Source organism: Nilaparvata lugens, chromosome 14, assembly GCF_014356525.2.
Source record: "Nilaparvata lugens isolate BPH chromosome 14, ASM1435652v1, whole genome shotgun sequence".
Classification (NCBI taxonomy): Eukaryota; Metazoa; Arthropoda; class Insecta; order Hemiptera; family Delphacidae; genus Nilaparvata; species Nilaparvata lugens.
In genome coordinates, this window is record NC_052517.1 from 15,601,203 (window position 1) to 15,623,797 (window position 22,595).

General features: G+C 35.0%; 1 protein-coding gene across 2 annotated transcripts in view; it reads right to left on the reverse strand.

Annotated features, from left to right (window-relative positions):
- Window positions 1–12,226, reverse strand: part of LOC111061010 — a 16,563-nt gene extending 4,337 nt beyond the window's left edge. For both annotated transcript variants that reach the window (XM_039440879.1, XM_039440878.1), the window contains exons 1-2: window positions 12,043–12,226; window positions 10,901–11,083 (exon numbers count right to left, since the gene is read on the reverse strand). In XM_039440879.1, coding sequence (XP_039296813.1) covers window positions 10,901–11,028 — 128 coding nt within the window. In that variant the 5' untranslated portion in view covers window positions 11,029–11,083; window positions 12,043–12,226. The remainder of the gene's footprint in view (window positions 1–10,900; window positions 11,084–12,042) is intronic.
- Window positions 12,227–22,595: the final 10,369 nt, after the last annotated feature.

The window sequence follows — 22,595 nt, forward strand, 5'->3', positions numbered from 1 at the left end:
GTGTTGACAATTCTACGTAATGTGATGTACCAATGATCGTACAGCCCTCAAAATACAAAATAAATTTGTTCATAGGCTAGTACAAGAACGGAATAGCTTCTATCACCGTAGAAACATATAATCTTATCTGAGGTCGATAGACGATTGTTATCTAACTTACCAGGCAAGAAATAAAATAAATCTGTAATTGTATGCCTTCCAAAAAATTAGTCAATGAAAAAACCATATATGCTTATATGCCGATGGACTAGAACAGTAAAGTTATATTTGAAGGTTAGTTTCGAAATGAAAAAATGATAAGATGCCTCACTCCATTCTACTCAAGAAGCTCTCCAACATCGGCTTCAATCAATTGTTAGTCAACTGGATAACATCATATCTCTCCAATAGAACATTCCAAGTCCGATTCAGAGGAGCTACTTCTAAGAACTTTCTAGCAACATCTGGCGTTCCTCAGGGCTCTAATCTTGGACCGTTACTATTCAGTATATTCATGAATGACATTGTAGAGAATCTTGATTGTCATGTGCTGATGTATGCTGATGATCTGAAAATATTCAGGAAAATTAGCTCTAAAGAAGACTCAATGTCATTGCAGAGAAATCTTAATCAAGCTTTGAATTGGTCCATGAAAAATGGCATGCCCATCAACGTAAGCAAAACATTTGTAATGAGCTTTTCAAGAAAAACGAATACCTTGAGATTTCGGTATAACATTGCTGACAGACAAATTCAACGTGTGACCTGTGTGAAGGATCTGGGTGTCATATTCGACAGTAAACTACTTTTTAACGCACATATTGATGATATAGTAGCTAAAGCGAGAAGACAGCTTGGTGTAATAAGGTGGATTGGCAGAAACTTCAAAAATCCTCAAACATTGAAGACACTCTTTTGTTCCATCGTCCGATGTCACTTGGAGTACGCGTCCATCGTTTGGAATAGAGACAGAATATGCACAACAAAGAAAATAGAATCTGTGCAAAGAAGGTTTGTACGTCTGGTGTTGAAGAGGCTCATGCCGGATTTGGAGCAGCTTCCTTATAAACAGTTTTGCAACGAGGTAAAAATTGAATCTTTGGAATGGCGAAGAATGAAGTTTGATGCGATTTTTTTGCATGACTGTCTACATGGACGTATAGAAGTTGGCGACCGAGGAGTTGGTGTCATTGTACCGGCGCGGAACTTGAGACAGTACCATCAATTTCATGCCATTCTTAGAAGCTGCACTGCTCCATTAGAAAGATGCGTTGCAATTGGTAATAAACTGTCAAATCTAATCGATTTTTTTGAAGTGTCGAGAATTTTTAAAAGGAGAATAAGATCCTTCCAGGAACCTATCCAGCAGTTATGAGTTCCAAAACACATTTTTATGACAGTTGCAATAAATAAAGGCCACTTGTGCCGTTCTATTGCACGCAAATTGCCTAAGCATATACTCACTAGTCACTTGGCGCCATGTGGTGGAACGGGTTGGCTGTAAGGGGTGATGTGGAGGCCAACTATTATTATTATTATTATTATTATTATTATTATTATTATTATTATTATTATTATTAAAACATAACCCCGAAACAAACCAAGGCTAGCTCATTAACAAGTAGCAAATTGAGAAGGCAGTTCAGCTAAACATCGATCAAAGAAATAATATATTATTAAATTTTTCATTTTTATACTTTCGTTTCTAGGCCAAATAAGCCCGAATATTTATTTATTTAAACTACAAAGAAAAATATACTTGTTAAAAATATATGAACAAACTAGCTTAGCCATATATAACGTTTGAGGGTCGATATTCTAGCGTATAAAAAACAATATAAACAAAAAAAATAGGAAGAAATATTTATTTATTATGATATTCGTTATTGTTATAAACATATATATCCTTGTCTACTGTATCTTATACTAGCATGTCTATGTTCTATAATCTTTAGCTGTTCAGTGAAGCCAATTTAAAAGCACATCATCATATACGAATTCTATTATTCATGTATTATTATAATTATAAAAAACTATATGATAATTTGGAACAACTTCAAATCAGGAATTTCACCATATTTTAAAGCTTTAAAGTTGGACACAGTGACACCACCCATTCGGCGTATTGGTTACGTCACAGAATCGGACCAATCCCGAATTAATATGTAAATTTGGCAAGATAAAATTTGGAGGAGAAATTGACGTGAAAATTAGAAGAGGAAGACTCGAGGCCATTTTGCAAGGATCATCGGTAGGATGCAGACCTAGTCCACGTACCTAATTGTTTAAAAGCTTTAATTTCTGTTTCATGTAACTTAATCTTCGTTTTTCTGTTTTTTAAAAAGTTGTTCCAAAGTTCCTATAATAATTGTGATATTAAGATTTTAAATTTCATTCAAATAAACCCTGAAATTATATCAGTGAAGTCCGTTCAACATTTTTCGCCACGTGGAAGGACCCAGCCGGAAAGATCTATTCTACGGCCGAATATATTTCGAAAAACCAAAAAACGGAAACAAAAGTCTGCGTAAGTTGTTCGAATATATAAAAGGGGATCCCCATAAATCTGCGAAAATTGTACAGCGCATAAATTCGTTCATTTAGAAAAGTCATGACTATAGTTTTAAGGGTACAAAAACTTATCATAATTAATTTTTGTAATATTAAATACATTTAACTATCCACGCTGTACTTAGCTAAAAGGTCTATTTTCCTTAGGCGAAACCACACCCTGAGAATAATTTCAATTATTAATTTATTCTATTTTCCGAATCACTATTTCATATTAACTTGTTTTTTCTTGTTGAACTAATTCAGTTTATGACCCTTTCCAAGGGCTATTATCCATTTCATTTTGTTTAATTGAAGAATACCGAACTTTCTATATAATATTTATAAATTAAAGATTCAAATCTGCTATCAACCAATATTTATTTTGTATCTATTGAAAATTATTATTCAAATAATCTGTTCATTAATTTATTCCACATTTGCTGTAACAGTTTATCTCTCAGAATATATCCATATTACCATTTTGTTAAACTGGGTTTACTTCATTTTACCTCCAAATTCGTTCTTTCTCGGCCGACACACATTGGTCATTCAGGACACGTCCTGTTTTGCAATAGCCAGACAGTAGCGAGTATAGTATCTATCATTAGACTATTATCTATTCTGGTGGTAAGTGGTGGTCGTTTTTCTTATCAAGTAATAAATTCTGTCATTGGGAGTATCCCACAGAATCAAATAGTAAATCGACTCCCACCGGCCTGCTACACCGAGGTGAAGTGAATCCCGCATCATCAGCCGATCAACGTTGAAAAGGGAGGTAATAGATCGTATAGACAACGTTAGAATTAAACTCGGTACTCGAAATATTTACTATTTTGGTCCAGCACTTCGCTACATAACCTATAGTATTTATCAGAGACCTGGTTCGCATGGATTTGCCATTCTACCGGTTGTTTCATGCGGTCTAATATCTTTCCAAATTACGGCACAAGTATTGGAGTCTGGATATATTGGTCATCACTTGGAGGAAAAGTTCACTCCAAAGTTACTATCTCTGTCTGATCATAGTGACAACAGGGTTTATTTTCAGCAGATTCAAGTTGCACTGTATTTTATTATTAAAGTGAATTTAATTCCACCTCACTATATTACAGCCACCTACCCTATTAAGTTAGAGTCTCAGGTCCCTTACTTCGGCTACCTTTGTAGATCGACAAACCCTCTGTTGAGCAAATTAACTTTTTCAATCTGTCCCATCCATATACTAGTCATTCTGCTTCGATACATCGATTTAAGTGATATCGACAATTCGATTAAACAAAGATCAACCAATCTAACCTACAAATATCTATCATTGAATCATAACCTCAAATATTACAACCGTTTAACTATTCTATTTAATCTGACTATTCTAATCATAAATTACTTATTCATATTGCGTCCTCTTCTTTCTACGGAACAAAACAGTGGGGCATTAAACGTTGAGAAATATTGCCCATGGTTTATGATTGTAGTTTTGGTTTAATTGTTGAAAGTTTATAATTATCAATTTTAGTGCATGTTCATGCCCCTCCCCGGAGCAGAACTTGACAGTAATTGTCTAATTACTTTCCTTGCCCTCTAACCATAGGTAAGAAAAGTATTGCTTTCCGAAAAAAATTAAGGTACACCGATTTCTATACGTTTCAAGGTCCCTTGAGTCCAAAAAAGTGGTTTTTGGTATTGATCTGTATGTGTGTGTGTATGAGTGTGTGTGTGTGTGTGTGTGGTGTTGTGTGTGTGTGTGTTGTGTGTGTGTGTGTGTGTGTGTGTGTGTGTGTTGTGTGTGTGTGTGGTTGTGTGTGTGTGTGTGTGTGTGTGTGTGTGTGTGTGTGTGTGTGTGTGTGTTGTGTGTGGTGTGTGTGTGTGGTGTGTGGTGTGTGTGTGTGTGTTGTGTGTGGTGTGTGTGTGTGTGTGTGTGCGTCTGTGTACACGATATCTCATCTCACAATCAACGGAATGACTTGAAATTTGGAACTTAAGGTCCTTACAATAGAAGGATCCGACACGAACAATTTCGATCAAATGCAATTCAAGATGGCGGCTAAAATGGAGAAAATGTTGTCAAAAACAGGGTTTTTCGCAATTTTCTCGAAAACGGCTCCAACGATTTTACACCTAAAATAGTCATTAATAAGCTCTATCAACTGCCACAAGTCTCATATCTTTAAAAATTTCAGGAGCTCCGCCCCATTTATGCAAAGTTTGATTTTAGATTCCCAATTATCAGGCTTCAGATACGATTTAAACAAAAAATTTCGAGTGGAAAAGATTCAGCATTGAAATCTCTACAATTAATGTTCAGTAACATTTTCACCTAAAATTGAAAATAAGCTCGATTTCGAGAAAATGTGATTATCCAATTGCAAACTATGGGCAACTGTTGATCCTATTAAATAATTCTCTATGAAGAGATAGCAGACCTCGTATGTCTCAGTGTAGAAATATAATTAATTAATGCAGAGAATCGGCATCGCTATTCTTCTATCTTTATCTACTGCCATTATAACGTGGACCACACTATATGATAATAGGGCAATAAAAGTAAAAATCGATTCAAAAACTACAGTATTAAAAAATTCCTAATATCAGCACTTGCCATTTAAAAGCAAAACCCTAATCCTTTTCCTTGATATCATGAAACTTGACGCATTGAATAACTCATCTTCCTATTTGTTTCAGTATCTTGAGTAATTGCTTTAGTGATATTATATCAAGAAATGCTAAAAGAAGGCACTCGATGAACTGAAATCTTGACGTACTGAGACCATCCCAATAAATCAATCAAGTTGTTCACACAGCACTGAAACCAAATACTTGAGCGTTTGGTGCATTGACCAATTTGGCGTGACGCTATAATTGAACGTTATAGCGTTATAGTTCAGATACGCTATAATTCAGAACGTTATAGGTGAGCTTGGAAACGTGAGAATGTCGGGGAATATTCTCACATCTGGGAAAATTCGCTACAGAATAGAATGACACGATGAAATATCGAGAGAAAAAAACGTAATCAAGAAAGAAATGATAAAATGAGAATGGTAACCGGAGAGATGGTGGATGGAAGGAATGGTTGATGAAAGAGGAAGAAAAAGCTTTCATAGATGATGGAAAGGAAGAAGTAGAAGAGTAACGAGGGGAAAATGAAGAATAAATTAAAAAAGAAAGAGAAGTAAAAGAAGGTAGAGAAGAAGGAGGAGAAGAAGAGAATTCCATAAAAAGGTACATTCATTGACTTGAAATGACTGGAATAGAACTCATAAATGATGGAGAAGAAGAAATAGAAGAATAAGGAAGGAGAAAGAAGAATGTATGGAAAAAGAAGAAGAAGTAGAGAATAATTCATAAAAAGATATGACTTGAAATTATTGAAATGGAACTTGACTAAATTTTTACAAGAGAAATTGAAAAACTGAGGCCCGGTTGCACAAAAGCCGGTTAAATCTTATTATTTTTTTAGTGAAAAAAAATGGAGAGCAGTAATGGGAGACGGGTTGGAAGAAGAACAGAGAGAAGACGAAAAACAATAATACGAGGGGAGAGGAGAGAGTGAATAGGATGAAGAAGAAAGAGAAGGAGATGATGATGATAAAAGTATAAGAAGGTGAACAATTATTGGAAGAAGATGAGGAGGGAGTGGGAGAGAGAGAAAGAGAAGAAGAATAATGATGAGATAAAGTAGCAGAAGATGACCGGTGAAAAATTAAGGAGAAGATCAGGTAGAAGAAGAATAAGCAGAAGGGGAAGAAGAAGAAGAAGCAGAAGAAGAAGAAGAGCAAGTAGAAGAAGAGAGAGTGGAAGAGGAAGAAGAAGCAGAAGAAGAATAACAACAAGAAGATGGAGAGAAAGTAGAAGAGAGAGGAGAAAGAATGATGATAATGAGAAAAAAAGCATGTCAAAAAAGTAGCAGAAGAAGACCGTAGAAAAACGGAGAAAAGTCACAAGAATATTAAGAAAAATGAAGAAGAAGGAAAAGAGGAAGAAGAAGAAGAAGAAAGTGGACGTTAACCAATCGTCTATTGTTGCCAATATAATCTTCTAACAGTGTAGCAATACAGTAAGGTTATAGGTTACCTTTTGAAACCTATTGTCCTGTCGCTAACACGATTGTCATGTTCAAAAACCGCGCCAATTTCTTCTCGGCCAATCACAATTGGGCGCGGGAACCTCTTGACCAATCACGTAGCGTTTACCGTCAGACATGATTGATTTGCAGCGACGCCATTGGTCAATCAATACGATACGGTTGTCATTTTTTTAAAACACTCCAATGGTTATCAGGTGCTGACTTTATAACATGATTCTAACTATAGAGACTTTTACCGTCATATTCTGAGTTCCCAAACTGTACTTAAATGGAATACAATATTCTTCATTTCTTCTATCTACATCGGCTTCCTCCCATTACTCTATTTCTCTTCATTTTCATTTTCTCTAAAAAGAGAAGCTCAATCACCTATCTATTGGAGTGGCCGTAGTCGAGTGGATTAGATGCTGGCTTTGTAATCCAAAGGCCCGGGTTCGAATCCCAGCCCGGGCAATATATTTTTCCCGGGCCACTCCCCGTGTTTCGGATGGACACGTTAAGACGTTGGTCCCCGGCTACCTAAAAAGCAGTCGTTAGGTCATGTCAGAGGTCCTGAAATTGATCAGTTGCGACATGAAAACTCTGACACCAGACCTGAGCCAGCCAGGTCACACGATATTATTATTATTTTTACCTATCTATTATAAAAAGCGGTAGGAAAATAGATACTGTACATACTGGAGTCCACGTTATAATGACAGTGGAGGAAAATAGTAGAAAAGCGTTGCCGATTCTCTGCTTTGCCACTCACAATTTTTCTATAGACAGCATAAAAAGAAGCTGAATAAACGATCCAAATTTCATAGATTTGAAATTTATCGGTATTCCTTGCACAAAAAGAAGTTATAATGAAAACAAATTGAAGAAAATATTAAATTTTTTTTGGGCTTTTGGGGGTTATAACTAAAAAAATATGCGTTTTAGCAAAGCCACCTTTAATACAAGGCCTCGGCCTACGATATTACAACGTCGCAGTGTGGGCCTAGAATCTAAAGTTGCGTACAGATATACGCGCCGCGAACATGAGCAATTCACTTTTAAGCAGCTGACTATATCTGTATTTTTACAGAAACGGTAAGATACAGATATAAAAAGCTTGGCATCAGCTGATTAAAAAAGTGAATTGCTCATGTTCGCGGCGCGTAAATATGTACGCACCTTAATACATGATTAGTGAAAAAGATTCAAAAAAATACCAGCTGATATTTTCACCAATCATTTATTAGATTCTAGGCCTACACTCCGATGTTGCAATATCTTAGGCCGCGGCCTTGTATTAGAGGTGGCTATGGTTTTAGAGGAAAATTCTATGAAACATAAATTGTAGAGGAAGATCTTAAAAATATTCTCGTTCAAAAACGATTGAATATCTTGAACGGTTATTCAAATATAAGCGACATATCAAAAACCTAAAACTTTTGGCGGCCATCTTGTTCCTGAGGTGTTTTCTTGTGATTTCGACTTATATAACTGCCAAATTCCTTACCGTTCAGGAGTTCTAATTTCAGCCAAATCCGAGATACTTTTTGTTTCAGTATGTTCCACGATGATTAGTCCATGGTTTACATCAATTTTTTTGTGAAAAATAAAAATCACTCATTCGTGAACTTATTGTCTTTGATGCGAGAAACATGAATCTGGAATTATATTTGCAAAATTCCTTACCGTTCAGAAGATATGACCAAATTTCATAATCATCATGATCCTTATTATGCTAAACCTAACGAAGAAATTGAGACATCTTCCACGGCTGTTACTCAAAAATGACCACGGAATGACATTTGCGCCCGGACTATCAGTAAATTTTTAGTTCTGTTGATTAGGAATGAATGAGTGAGTGAGTGAATGAATTAGTGACATCTCGCTTCAATATATAGATAAAATATTAATATATAAAAATAAAGAATAGATAAAATAAGGATTAAAGTATATAGATAAAATTATTTTTAACAAGAATGTACATTTGGTATTATATCAGATATACCGGTATCAGATATCTTTCATAGAAGGCAGTGAAAAGCCACAGAATCGGCAACGCTGTTTTTCTATCTTTTACTCTACTTTCGTTATAACGTGGACTTCACTATAGATATTTAACCACACCTTTAACCACAGAAAGCCTGTCAACCTCTTAACTGCCGTCAATAATTAATCACAGTGTTGACCTCCGATCAAGCCACTCAATTAACTTCTCAAAACAATCACTAATTGCAGTTGATAATCAATTAATCACTGCATCAATTAACGCCAAAAATAACAGTCGGTTATTATAGTTGACGTCGATTAATTTCAGAAACAAATATGGCCGTCAGAAGTGACGTTCGATCAATTTCTGAAAGAGACGTTACGTTGTTCAGTGGAAATTATTGATGGATAGAAGAGGGATTGAAGGTTTTATGCTTTATAAGTTCAGTAAAATTTACTGATCAGATACATTTAGGGCCGGTTTCCGAGCTCGGGATTGAGCTAAGTCCTAGACTTTAAACAGCTGGAGTCAGAAAATTGGCTTCCCGAAACGGGGCGTAGTCGCAGCTTTTATAACAGTAGTCGTAGTTTTTATTTACTCATTTCTATAATTGGAAACGTTTTTCCTTGACGAAATTAAACATTCTTAAATAATTCATAATATCTAAAACTTTACACTATTTTCTCTTTATTTCATTATGTGTTTAATTTTCTAGTTTTTCGGAAATTAATTCAAACGTGACTATGACAATGACTGCGACTACGCCCCGTTTCCTCCTTAACAAAATAGTATATTTCGCACCTAGAGCAGAAAATGAGATTTTTCCGGCTCGAAATCGGTTTTCAAGTCCGAGGCCTACGGCCTACGGCCTCGGACTATAAAAGATTGAGAGCCGGAAAAACATTTTTGCGCTAACGCTATTTTTCGCCACACACAAAAATAAACAATATATATATGAGAATAGTTGTTTACTAAGCACTTCCGAAAGCAAAAGTGGAAGGTGATAGCTCTAGCAAATCTGAATATCAGGAAATTGTCCAAGTATTTTTTTTTCATTCTGATTTGTCTAAATAACCTAAAAGATTATGTTCAATTATGTGGGAGGTTGAGTTTATACTTTTTTATTCTTTCAAATGACAATAAGATGATATTATTATAAATGTTTCAATTATTGAATAATGAACACAAATTAATAATGAAAAGTTTTTTGATCAGCTGTTTTTTGATCACCTTTCTTACTTCCATGTTAGCGGCTGGAAAGGGTAGTCTTTCCGGCCTAGGCCGGAAAGAAACCTGTTCTGACGTCATACGAGAGTCGTCTGCAAACAATGCCTTTCAGATCTATGTAGGGAATGGAAAACAGCTGCTTTCTGTGCAGTGTGGCGAAATTATTTTTGGTAAATCGAATAACTTTCTCAAAAATTTATATTCTCACAAAATTTTTGTTTTACCAGATCAACAATAGCATGAAGAATTCATCCTCTGAATCCCATGGATTTATCTCTCACCGAATTTGAAATGTTCTGTCCCGAAAATTTAAACTTTAGGCGCTCATATCTCAAAAACTAATGATCGGAAAAGAATGTTTTCCTGAGAAAACCTTTTCATTTTGATAGCATGATGATATTATACAAATCGAAAATCTTTGAAAAATATCACTAGTAGAAAGTTTATGTTTAGCCTTTGCACAGCCTTAAAGTCCAGGACTTAGCTAAATCCCGAGCTCGGAAAACGGCCCTTAATGTAAGCTATTATTTTAAGTCTACCATGTTTTAGTGAGCATCTTTTTTGTGTAGTTGAGAAGTTGATATTGTGGTAATTATTCATATTGAATGAAAAAAACTGAGAAATTGTCAAAAAACCACTGAATTATTGATAATTAGAAAGACCGGCTTCGGTTATTACACCATTGTCAATCTCTGATAAACTAGAACCTTAACTAAAAATTTTAGTTCATTAGAGATTGACAATGGTGTAATAACCGAAACCGGTCTTTCTAATTATCAATAAATCAGTGGTTTTTTGACAATTTCTTAGTCTTTTTCATTCAATAGTTAGTGAGCATATTACAGTGGGATTCGCATACTTATTCTTCCAGTAGGAGTAGGAGAGAGGAGAAAGAGAAGGATAATGGGGATGTGAAAGAGGAGAAGGAGGCAGAGTAGAAAGATGGATTGGTGGAGGAGGAAAGGAGAAAGGGAAGGAAGAGTGGGAGGAGTAGAAGAAGGAGGAGGAGGAAGTAAAGAGGAGTTTAGCAGAATTATGAATAGAAATTATAATTAATTATGAATGGAAAAGAAGATGATTAGGCTACTTACTCATTGGGATTAGTATGATTGTACTTGGCAGCTAGACTCCGCATGAAATCACTGTAATTCCTCGAAGTGGCCTGTTCCATGGCTTTCAGCGGATCTCTCTCTCTCGCGTGGGAGAGAGACAATGCCATTGGAGAGGCCCTCTCACCCCCCAAACCTTCGTAGACCGAAACAGGGGTACCGCTCCTGGAAAAATCACTAAAATTGAAAAAAATTCTTACAAGATAACATTTATGCAGAATGCATTTTATTTATTCATCCATTAATGAAGACAATATAAAAACTTGTAGTACCCTTTATTAAAAACTTAAAAATATTTTAACTACTAGTTTCGACAGTAGGTGATTTTCAAGTCGTAGGACCTCTCGAAAATGACCTATGGTTGGAAATAGTTGTTAAAATATTTTCAATAAAGGGATGATTTTTTCTGATGATTTTATAGTTTTTTGGAAAGTCTCCAAAACTGAGGTCGATATAAAAAAGATAATTCTACTGGACATTTTTTGTTGCAAATTTCATGCAGAATAGGTGAAAATCATAAAAACAGTTCAAATTCTCTTTTACAAGGATAATTAGATAAAGTAGGTTTCATTGGGGATCCCATTCGAATTGAAAAACAAACTTCTTTCGCTCCAAAACTTTGGTCCACCATTTTAGATGAACACTGTACATGAATAATCACAGTGAATGTCTATCGAAGTATATCGAGAGTGAAAAATACAGCTTTTTATTTTCCTGAAGGGAAAGTTTGATGCCCGAGGTGAAGCCGAGGAGAATTATTTCCCTAAAGGAGAAATAGCATTTTTCACTCGTGATGAATACAACATTTTTCCTCCACCTACAAATTAATGAAAACTGCAAATAAAATAATTTCAACAGATGGAAATTACTGAGATATTGAATCTATTCAAATGCTAATGAATTGAAAATAATTATCAAACGAAAATCCAAATTAAATGCTGTAAATCACCCCGAAGACTTCTGCTACTGCAAATATTGACAACAGGGTAAAACAGCTTTTGAATTTCCGTCTAGCTGTTCACCCTGTTGTCAATATTTGCAGTAGCAGAAGTCTTCGGGGTGATCTACAGCATTTAATTTGGATTTACGTCATTTTTAATAATTATTAGAATAAATTTCTTTACCTAGATGACGTAGAGTTGTTATCGCCCGTTGGAGGGGAGAATCTTTCGGCCTTAACAGATCCGCTGTTGTTCGAATTTCACTATTGTTGTTGTTGTTGTTGAGAATATCAATGGCCGTACTCCCTGAGGTGGGGGAGATTCCATTCATTCTTGCTCGGTACTTGAGATCCAGGTCTACACCTGAGAACACACAAAATGGAAGAAAAATTATTAATATAATTATTATATAATTATTAATATATTCTATATTTTGTGAATATTTGAAGTTTGGTTTTTGTTTTAACGGAAGTTTCATTATCAATTTATCTAAATTTGAAATTCTTTGTTTTATTCTGATTCATAGTTTCAGATTGAAGATTTGGTGTTGAAATTGAAGTGAACATAACCTACATAATATTTGGACGATTTGTGACAAAATCAGGAAATTGAAGAAGTTTTGGGCAATAGCCTGTTTTTTTCTTTTCCGACTATTGTATTGTTTGCTCTATCTAATAAATAAATAAATAAATAAATAAATATGGTGGGAGAGAGAATGTGAAATAGTGTACAGAATGGAAAATAATGTAGGAAAATGGGAGAAAGGCATTGGAAACAGAAGAGAATTAAGAAAAACTAACAACGCTATAATAGTTTTGACCAAGATTCCTACGCTTGAGACCAGAGGGAAAATTGGACAGAAATTATGAATATGACGTGAGAGAGAATGGGAAATGGGGAGAGTGAGAAGTTGTGAGAGAATAGGGAAAGGTGTAAAAGAATGAGAGGATTACGTTGAAATAACATTGGGAACAGAAGAAAATTGGGAAAAATTGAACAAAGCTATAATAGTTTTGACCAAGTTTTTCAAACCTCCGAACAGACGAGAAATTGAAGAGAAATGATGAATATGGCGTGAGAGAGAATGGGGAATAGTGTAGAAAAATAAGAGAAATACATTGGTAATAGCAGAAAATTAGGGAAAATAATAATAATAATAATAATAATAATAATAATAATATCGAGTGACCTGGCTGGCTGAGGTCTGGTGTCAGAGTTTTCAGGTCGCAATTGATCAATTTCAGGGCCTCTGACATGACCTAACGATTAGGAAAAATTGAACAAAGCTATAAAAGTTTTGACCAGGTTCCCTAAACTTGAGAACTAAACGGGAAACATGATGTGAAATAATATAAATATGATGTGAAAAAGAATGGAAAGTAGTGTAGAAAAATGAGAGCGATACATAGGGAACAGAAGAAAATTGGAAAAAATTTAACAAAGCTAAAAATGTTTTTAATGTTAAATTATTGGCAAATTGTTTAATCAAGTAAAAGTACAAGAAATTTACCAAAATCTCCAAAATAACGATTTCTATGGTAGAATTAAAAAAGAAATCAATTTTAAAAAGATTCTCAGTTCAACATGAGGTCATTCAAGGTCACCAAATTCAACACGTCCAAGAATCGTCTCGGAATTTTATTTTCAAAATGGCGAATTGACATGAGCACTAAGCTCTGTCAAGGTCAACAGAAAAAGAAAAAGAAGAAGAAGAAGAAGAAGAGGAGGAAGTATGTCTTATGTCTACCACAGGAAGAAGTCCTTATTTGTATTCGTGAGACTTATTCGTCAAAAGTATGGTGATGAATTCAAAGTGATGAGTGTTATAAAAGTTTGAGCTTTCAAAGAAGACAGCTTCATAAGTTGAGAGTCTCAAATACTTTTGGAAAAAAAGTTCTGTTAGTTGACTGTTAACTTAATTGAAGCTGACTTCTATTATATTATAATAAGAGAGAGTTGGGTAGTGTTTGTTCGTTTGTTCGCATGAAAACATGTCAACTTGTGGATTGGATACCGGAAAAACGGGAATGATATAGATAATTATTATTTAACGAAAATCCTAAATAAATGCTGTAAATCACCCCGAAGACTTCTGCTACTGCAGACATTGACAACAGGGTTAACAGCTAGATGGAAATTCGATGAGAACTACTATCCAAAAATTAGTTGCCAGCCCGGGAATCGAACCCGGTACCTCCCAATTGCCAGTCAGGAATGCTTGCCCTTTCACCAAACTGACAATCTCTGGATAGCAGCGCTCAATTTATACGAAGCCAAATGCTAATTAATATATAATTATTATTTAACGAAAATCAGCATTTATTTAGGATTATCGTTAAATAATAATTATATATTAATCAGCATTTGAATAAAATGCATTCTCTATTTAATTCCATCTGTAAATGATATAGATCTTCAAATTTCACACATTGATTCTAAAAATATCAATCTCGTGCACCTCAAAGCCTAAATTTCAATTTCCCTTCTTGATTTTTCAGAACCAATGTTCAAATATCATTCATGGGACATGAATATATTATAATTGAAATGTAAATACCATAAACTATAATCTAGAGAGACTTCCTCTTCGAAACAGATGGTTAAACTGAATCAATAACCAGTCCAATTTTGTCAGGTTGGCATTAAGTTGAGGAAGGTTTCTAAACAAGATTTGAGTTCTGTAACTTTATTATGTTAGTACCATGTTGAAAAATGTATCTATACTATAATGGAGGAAAGAATTGACTTATCCATGTACGGGATAGGAAAATTATGTTTGACACATCATCACGTCTGAACTACTGGACTGATTTATCTTGAAACTTATACTGTATAATGGAGGAAAGAATTGGCTTATCCATGTACGGGATAGGAAAATTATGTTTGACACATCATCACGTCTGAACTAATCAACTGATTTATCTTGAAATTTTGCATTTAGATTCTGAATTAACCGAGGATGGTTCTAGACCTATTTTGAACTCTTCAAGATTCCACTCGGTCAAGTTTTCAGTTTGTCAAATTTTTAAATAGACAAACTAGTAAAAACTAAATAAAGCAAATAAAACTGAATAAACAAACTAGGTTACAAATAGTAACCCTTGCGGAGCACGGGTTACTTGCTAGTAGATAATAATAATTATGAAATCAATATCTTGCTTGGATGGTCAATTACGTATTTTTTCGAAATATATTCCCCTTCCGCCACCTTCTTTCTCTTTCTCCACCATCTTTTCTCTATTTCTCTTCTTGTTCTTTCAATTATTTTTCTACATCTCATTTCTTTCACTTTTTCTCTAATTCCCCAACACCTCTGTATCATTCCTTTTCCCTTTTTTGTATTCTCAATCCTCTTGTTCTTTTTCTTCTTCCTCGTCTTCTCCTTCTTCTTCTTCTTCTTCTTCTTATTTTTCTTCTTTTTCTTCTTCTTCTTCTTCTTCTTTTCCTTCTTCTTCTTCTTCTTCTTCTTCTTCTTGAGTGACCATTGCCTGAGGTTTGGCTGGTCATTAGCAATAAGGCAAGGGTCAATCATTTTGTACTGAACTTCTTTTGAACGTAAATGCCCAAGTCATGGTCACATCCTCAAAAAGACTGTCTCTAATTTATTTCTTCTTCTCCATCATCCTCTTCCTCCCGTATTCTTCCCTTCTTCATTGTCGGCCCATTCTCTTTCGTCTCAAGAGAAAGAGATGAACCTTATATCCTTCTCCTCCACCTTTATCTTCATTCTTCATAATCTATTTTGTAGTTTGTTCTCTACAACTGACAATAAACTGTGTTCTAGTCTGTCATGTCATTTTACTTCTCCTACCTTTCTGTTAGTTTCTCCTTGAAGGCCTATCTTATCCTCCTTATCATCTCCTCCTTCTTCTCCTCTTCCTTCTCGTTTCTCCCCTATCAGTTTTCATCCAAGATTGTCTCTTCTTTTTGCAAGAAACTATTTTCTTGCAGAGTTATCCTTCTCAACCATATTTTTTTCTTCTCTCTTCTTATCATCACTACTTCATCTTTTTCTCCTTTTCTTGTTGTTGTTCTTCTTTATCATATTCTTCTTCTTCTTCTTCTCCTTCATCTTCTTCTTTCAACTTTATCATTCAATTCAATTATCTCCAAATGAGAATTCTCAGGGTCAAAACATCTATCTATTCCTTCTACTCATCCTTATCAATTTCCAAAACCTCTTTCTCCTTCTTCTTCTATACTACACTTCTTATCCTTTATCCCTTAACTCCGTCTTCCTATTTTCATCCTCATCTTTTTCATTCCTCCTACTCCTTCTTTTCATCCTCCTACATCTACAGCTGTTCCTTCTGCTTTTCTTTCTTATTTTCCTCCTCTCCAAACTTCACCTTTTCATCCTCCTCTTACTACATTTCTTCTCCTTTATTACCTCTCTTTTCAATCCGTCTTCCTATTTCAGCTCTTCTTCCTATTCCTCCCCCTCCTTCTCCTTCACCTCCTTCTTCTCCTCATCCTTCCCCCCCTTTTCCTTCTCCCATCCTTTATCACCTACTCTCAATCCCTTTACTCAGTCTTCCTCTTCCTCTCCATATCTTCCTACTCCTCCTGCTACTCCTTCACTTCCTCCTTCTCCTCATCCTCCTCCTCCTCTTCTTTCTCCTCCTCCTTCCCACTCTCACTCGTCCCTACACCACCTCCTTCGCTATTTCCACCTCCTACATTCCTTTACCCTCATATCTTCTCTTACTACCAATTTGCATCTTTACCCTTCTCTTCATTATCCATTTCCTGCTCCACATTTTCTCCTTTCTTTCCTTTACCATTTTCTTCTCCTCTTTTTGTGTTTCTTCCCTTCTCATCCTCCAATCAAATATATTTCCTTCTTTCTATCCTCCTATCCTTTTATCTATTCCTCTTCCTTCGACTCCCCCTTCTCATCTTCCTCCTCCTCCTTCTCCTCAACCTCAACACCTTCTCCTTCCATTTTTATCTTCAGCCAAGTTCATTACTAGCAGCTACTATCTACTGAAATTGCACTGTCACTGCAGTATAATGATAATTACAGTGTGGCCAACTTCACAGGTGAACAGTAGAGTGCAAAATATTGCAGTATAGTATATAGTATATACTATATACAATTAAGTATATACTGTAGTGTGGTATATTGCAGTATATTGCAAGACAAGCAGTAAATTATTTATAGGCTTGCATTTTTATCTGGTGGATATAACAGCTGCGGAGCGTACTTGGCTAAAGTTTGCCTAGGGCCGATTTTATTATTTTGTTGTGTCACTGTTTGAGGCAGATAACAGAGGAGAAGCAGAATTAGAAGGAGGAGGAGGAGGAGGAGGAGGAGGAAGAGAGGAGAAGGAACAGAGGAGATGTGGAGAAGTAAAAAAAAAGGAAGAGGAGGGAAAGATTGATTGAGTACTTTATTTATGTAGATTACAATATATACTGGCTTATACACTTATATACAATAGCTTACAATACAGCAAAATTATAGATGAATTTACATAATATAGACTAAGAAAATAATTATTGAACTGTATATGATATGAAAAAGCAATTTGTAATATAATAACTATAGATCATAATTATATTGTTATGCATGTACATAAATTGGTGGAGCTTTGGACATATCAATGTCAATTCTTCGGAAAGAATATTAAAAATATCCTCCCCACTAACTCTCTACCAAAATTCTCAAAGAATGAGAATGGAGAGTGAGAGAAGATATGGAGGAGAAGAAGACTGGGAGGAGAAAAAGCGAAGGAGGTAGAGTAGGGGAGGAGAAGGACGAGGAGGAGAAGAATGAAAGGAACACAGGAATGGGAGGAGAACATGGTAAAGAAAGAAGGAATGTGGAAAAGCAGATAGAGAAGGAACAGGGGAAAGGATCAAGAATGGGAAGTAAGAGAAGTTATAAAGGAAAATAAGAGTAGGAGGAGAAGCAACCAAAGGAGGTGGAGTAGAGAGATGTTGAGAGTGGGGAGAAGGAGGAGTGAGAGAATTCTTCTACTACTTCTCCTTATTCTACTTCCTCTACGTCTTCTTCTACTTCCTCTTCTTCTCCAACTTCTCCTTCTTCTTCGTCTTTTTCTTCTTCTTCTTCTTCTTCTTCTTCTTCTTCTTCTTCTTCTCCTTCTTCTCCTTCTTCTTCTTCTTCTTCTTCTTCTTCTTCTTCTTCTTCTCCTTCTTCTTCGCTTTCTTCTTCTTCTTCTTCTTCTTCTTCTTCTTCTTCTTCTTCTTCTTCTTATTCTTCTTCTTCTTCTTCTTCTTCTTCTTCTTTTTCTTCTTCTTCCTTCTTCTTCTTCTCTTACTTCTAGCTTCTTCTTATTCTCCTGCTCATCACACATATCAAGCTTTTAGCTGCGGCTTTTCCATCTCCATTTTCTTCTATCTTTTTATTCTTCTCTACTTTCTTTTTCTCTGTTTTATTATTTTCCTCCTTCTTCTTCAGCTTCTCCTCCTTCCTCAGTCACAACTTCTCAATCTTGAACAAAATCAAACAATATGCAAAGTCTGTTCACACATCATTTTTCTACATGTCATTCCAATTGTTTGCTCAGACCAAACCGCTCTTCTGAGCCGACTTCTCCAAAGAAAAGAATTTACATGATAAAAACTTGTAGAAAATGGACGAACTAGAAGTAGTAAAGCTTTACAGAAAAGCATACTACAGTTGAAGGGAAGAAAGAATTTTGCCTTTCAATGTCCGCCATTTGTTATTATTTTGTGGTTTCTACATTCTTTTATAGTTCTCATTCTTTGGTTATCCCTTCCTTTTTTCACATTCTTTAAAACTATGGTGAGGTCCACGTTATAATGGTAGTGGAGAGAGATACGAGAACAACGTTGCCGATCCTCTGTCTTGTCGATGCCTTCTATTGACGGTAGCTGATACAGGTTTATTGATGTAATATCAACGGTTTATCCCCGTTGAAAATAATCAATTATCATATCCTATACTATCAAACTAGCAAATTCTGTTTATATGTTTAGATGTTTGAATGTTTTTGTGTTTATATATTTTATATATGTTTATCTGTATGTGACCGGATCTCGAAAACGGCTCTATCGATTCTCACGAAATTTGGAACAAAGTAGGTTTATGTTATGAAGATTCGATTGCACTAGGACTCAACCCTGTGATAACTCGATGGATGACATTGAAAGGATAAATACGTCCTTGGAAAAACAGCTGGGAATTTTGTCGTCTGTCGATACCGTAATGGAAGAGAGTGAACGAGTGCATCTGTGAGGGATCATCAAACTGATCTCAAGAGAAGGAAAATTCAGCAAGAGAAACTAATTTTCGTTTATTTCTCTTTTTTTTAGAAAACATGTTTACTTCAGAAGGTCCAAAATAGTAGCATAAATATCGTAGCAAACATAGCATATAATTCTAAATCGAATTAATAGTATATCTATTAATTTGTAATTGATGATGTGTTTGTTTTTTGAAGTATGAGTAAATTGTTATTTTGATGAGTGATAGTAGCTTAACCTAGATTTTGATTTGGACTGTATTTGAAAAAGGACAGTTTTGGGCATAAGCCTGTTGTGCCTCCTTATATAACTGTAAAAATAATTGCACGCCTGAGAAAATGAATAAATAAATATAAACTATGAATACAATCTTTCGTTACAAATTGTCTATGCTCTTACACTCCAGAGCAAAGCTTGGTCCCCTGATATTTAACATCGTATGTAATTCATGTACCCATGAATGAAATTTGAACATTTACTCTGAAGGAGAATTGAAATGTGGGCTTCGAGGTGCACGAGATTGATATTTTAAGAATCTATGTGAAAAAATTTGGAGATCTAAATCATTTCCGTTTTTCCGTTATGCCATTCACAAGTTGACATGTTTTGACTCGAACAAACGAAAAACACACAACCCTACTCTCTCTTATTATATGGATACACTTATACTAATTAAAAAATAATGATGATTCAACAAATTTCGACTCAATCAGACGTTTTAGAATGACTGAATATAGAAGACTGACGGAAGTATGACGAAACATGGCCACAGCATATAACAGAATAATATCGGGGACCGAGCTTCGCTCTGGAGTACAAAAGCATAACAAATTTATTACGATAGGAGCAATTATAATAACATTCATACAGAAATGTTCTATCTAATCACAGTAAATTGAGATTAATTCCCAGAGGAATGCAAAAATTTCCCTCACAAAGGCCCCTGTTGCACAAACCCGGTTGAATTTTGAATCCTGATCAACTTCACGTGAACCAAAATCAGAGAAGACCATTTCATAGAGATGGATCGACTGGAATTAATCAGGATTGAAAATAACCCTGTTTTTTTGCAACAGGCACTAAATACCTGATTGAATGATTACAAAAGTTCAACAGCTGAGTCATAATTTTGACACAGTCCCACACACATGAACTCGCTCACTCACTTCCATCATCAACAGACGACGAAATAATTATTATCAGCTGTTTTCCCAAGGATGAATAATAATTATATCATTTTAATGTCTTTTAGCGAGTTTTCCCAGGGATGAGACCCAGTGCAATCAAGTCTTTATATTATAAACCTACTATGTTCTGAATTTCGTGAGAATCGTTAGAGCCGTTTTCAAGATCAGGTGAAATACAAACATTTCAACATCTTAACATATAAACAGAAGTTGCTCGTTCAATAGTATAGGATAATGGAGGATGGATTCCGGAAAATTGTTGAAAAGAGTTTAAAGGAATAGGAAGCTAAATGAGAGATGAAAAAGAAGAAGGTGAGGAAGAAGAAGAAGAAGATGGAAAAGAAAAAAGATGAAGAGGTAAAAGAAGAAGAAGTGTTGAAAAGAGCCACGACATTGTAAAGAAATCCAAGTAATAAAAGAGACCTTAGTCATCCTCATGCTATCCATATTTCTTTTTCATGTCTTATACGTGCTGAACAAAAATCATGAATAGCTTCCTCTCTTTTGACACCTGCTTTCTAACACGTTTCTTCATCTACATCATCATCATCATCTTTCTTCTTCTTCTTCTTCTTCTTCTTCTTCTTCTTCTTCTTCTTCTTCTTCTCCTTCTTCTTCTTCTTCTTCTCCTTCTTCTTCTTCTCTTCGACTAGTGGTCAACAGACCTCATTCTTTTCTCATCTATTTTTCTATTATGTTTTTCTTTACGACACCCCTTCACTTCTCTTACTTTACGGAGGTCAAATGTTGACAGTGATTCTCTTGTTCGGTTTCTCCTCCTCCTTCTCTTACTCCTCCTCCTCCTACTCTTCCTTCTTCTACTCTTCCTCCTCCTCCTCCTCTTCCTTCTCTTACTCTTCCTTCTCTTCCTTCTCCTACTCTTTGTCCTCCTCCTCCACCTCCTCTTCCTTCTCCTACTCTTCCTCCTCCTCCTCCTCCTACTCCTCCACCTCTTTATTCTCCTACTCCTTCTCCTTCTCCTCCTCCGCCTCCTCCTCCTCCATCTCATCCTCCTCCTCCTCCTCCTCCACCTCATCCTTCTATTCCTCTTTCTTCTATGTTCCTCCCTCCTTATCCTATTATTTTTCTTGATCTTTACAAATATACGAACTTTTTTCATTGCCTATATTTTGGTTTCCTTCAATCATGCAATGAGTTATAATTTTTTCCTTCTCATTGTTTCGGATGTATTCAATCAATCAAGTTTTATTGAACAAAATATTTACATTTGAGGTCCCACTTAACCCGAAGGTTCTTCAGTAGGTGCCTAGGTGCCTATATAAGTATACATAGTAAATTATAAAATCGTACATTACAAAGAAACAAAATTAACAAATTTGATAAGAGGAAGAGAAAAAAAAATTGTTTTTTTTTTGCATGCTAAGGGAAGTTGGGAAGTAAGGAGAGGACGTAAAGGAAGGTAAACTTATCTAGGAACTAGAATAATAAAATTTAAGAAAAGAAATTAGATAACCTACTCAAGTAGAAGAAAAATTCAAATCAAATCATAAATCATGAAAAATGAGTATTCACTATTTATGAGAACAAAAATTGTTATAAACATACATGGGGAAAAAATTGAGAAATGAAATTTGAATTTCAAGAAATATTTATAAGTGGTTGCTCTAGCTGGCGGCAGTGACTCAATAAAATTAACGTACCAGCAAAATCTCTGCTAGCAGTTTCTTTATATGGGATTATTGTTATTCATTACATAGCTAAGAACATCACTTTTTGAATAATCTCGAATATTCAGAGGCAATTTATTAAATAATTTAGGAAGTATGTAGAGGAGTGATCTTTTTCCATATATATTTCTAAATTTAGGTAACTAATATATAACTGGTGATCTTAAATTGTAAGGAGATGGTGGTTATTTCTTGATATTAATTAACTCTTTCTACATTTATTTATTTATTTTATTTACAATGCAAATGAAATTAATGTTATAACATTGAAAGATGAAATAATAAGGTAGTCCTTGTGCTATTTTTCTTCCAAATTTATAGGTGACAAAGTCCAAGATAAGGTTAGAATTTCACGTGTACAATTTTTATAAAATTTAAGTCCAAAGTAAACATTAAAACTATAAATTTTGAATTTAGATGGATTGAATTAATAAATTAATTCGAAATATTCCACTCAATTACCACTTGTAACGAATAATATTGAGTTATTTAAGAAAATTTGGAACCATTCAAGAAACTCAAACTTATAAACACATATTTTAACATCTTCTGATTCTTCTTCTTTTCCTTCACCTTTTTCTTCTTCTTTTCCTCCATCTTCTTCTTCTTTCTCTTCTTCTTATCCTTC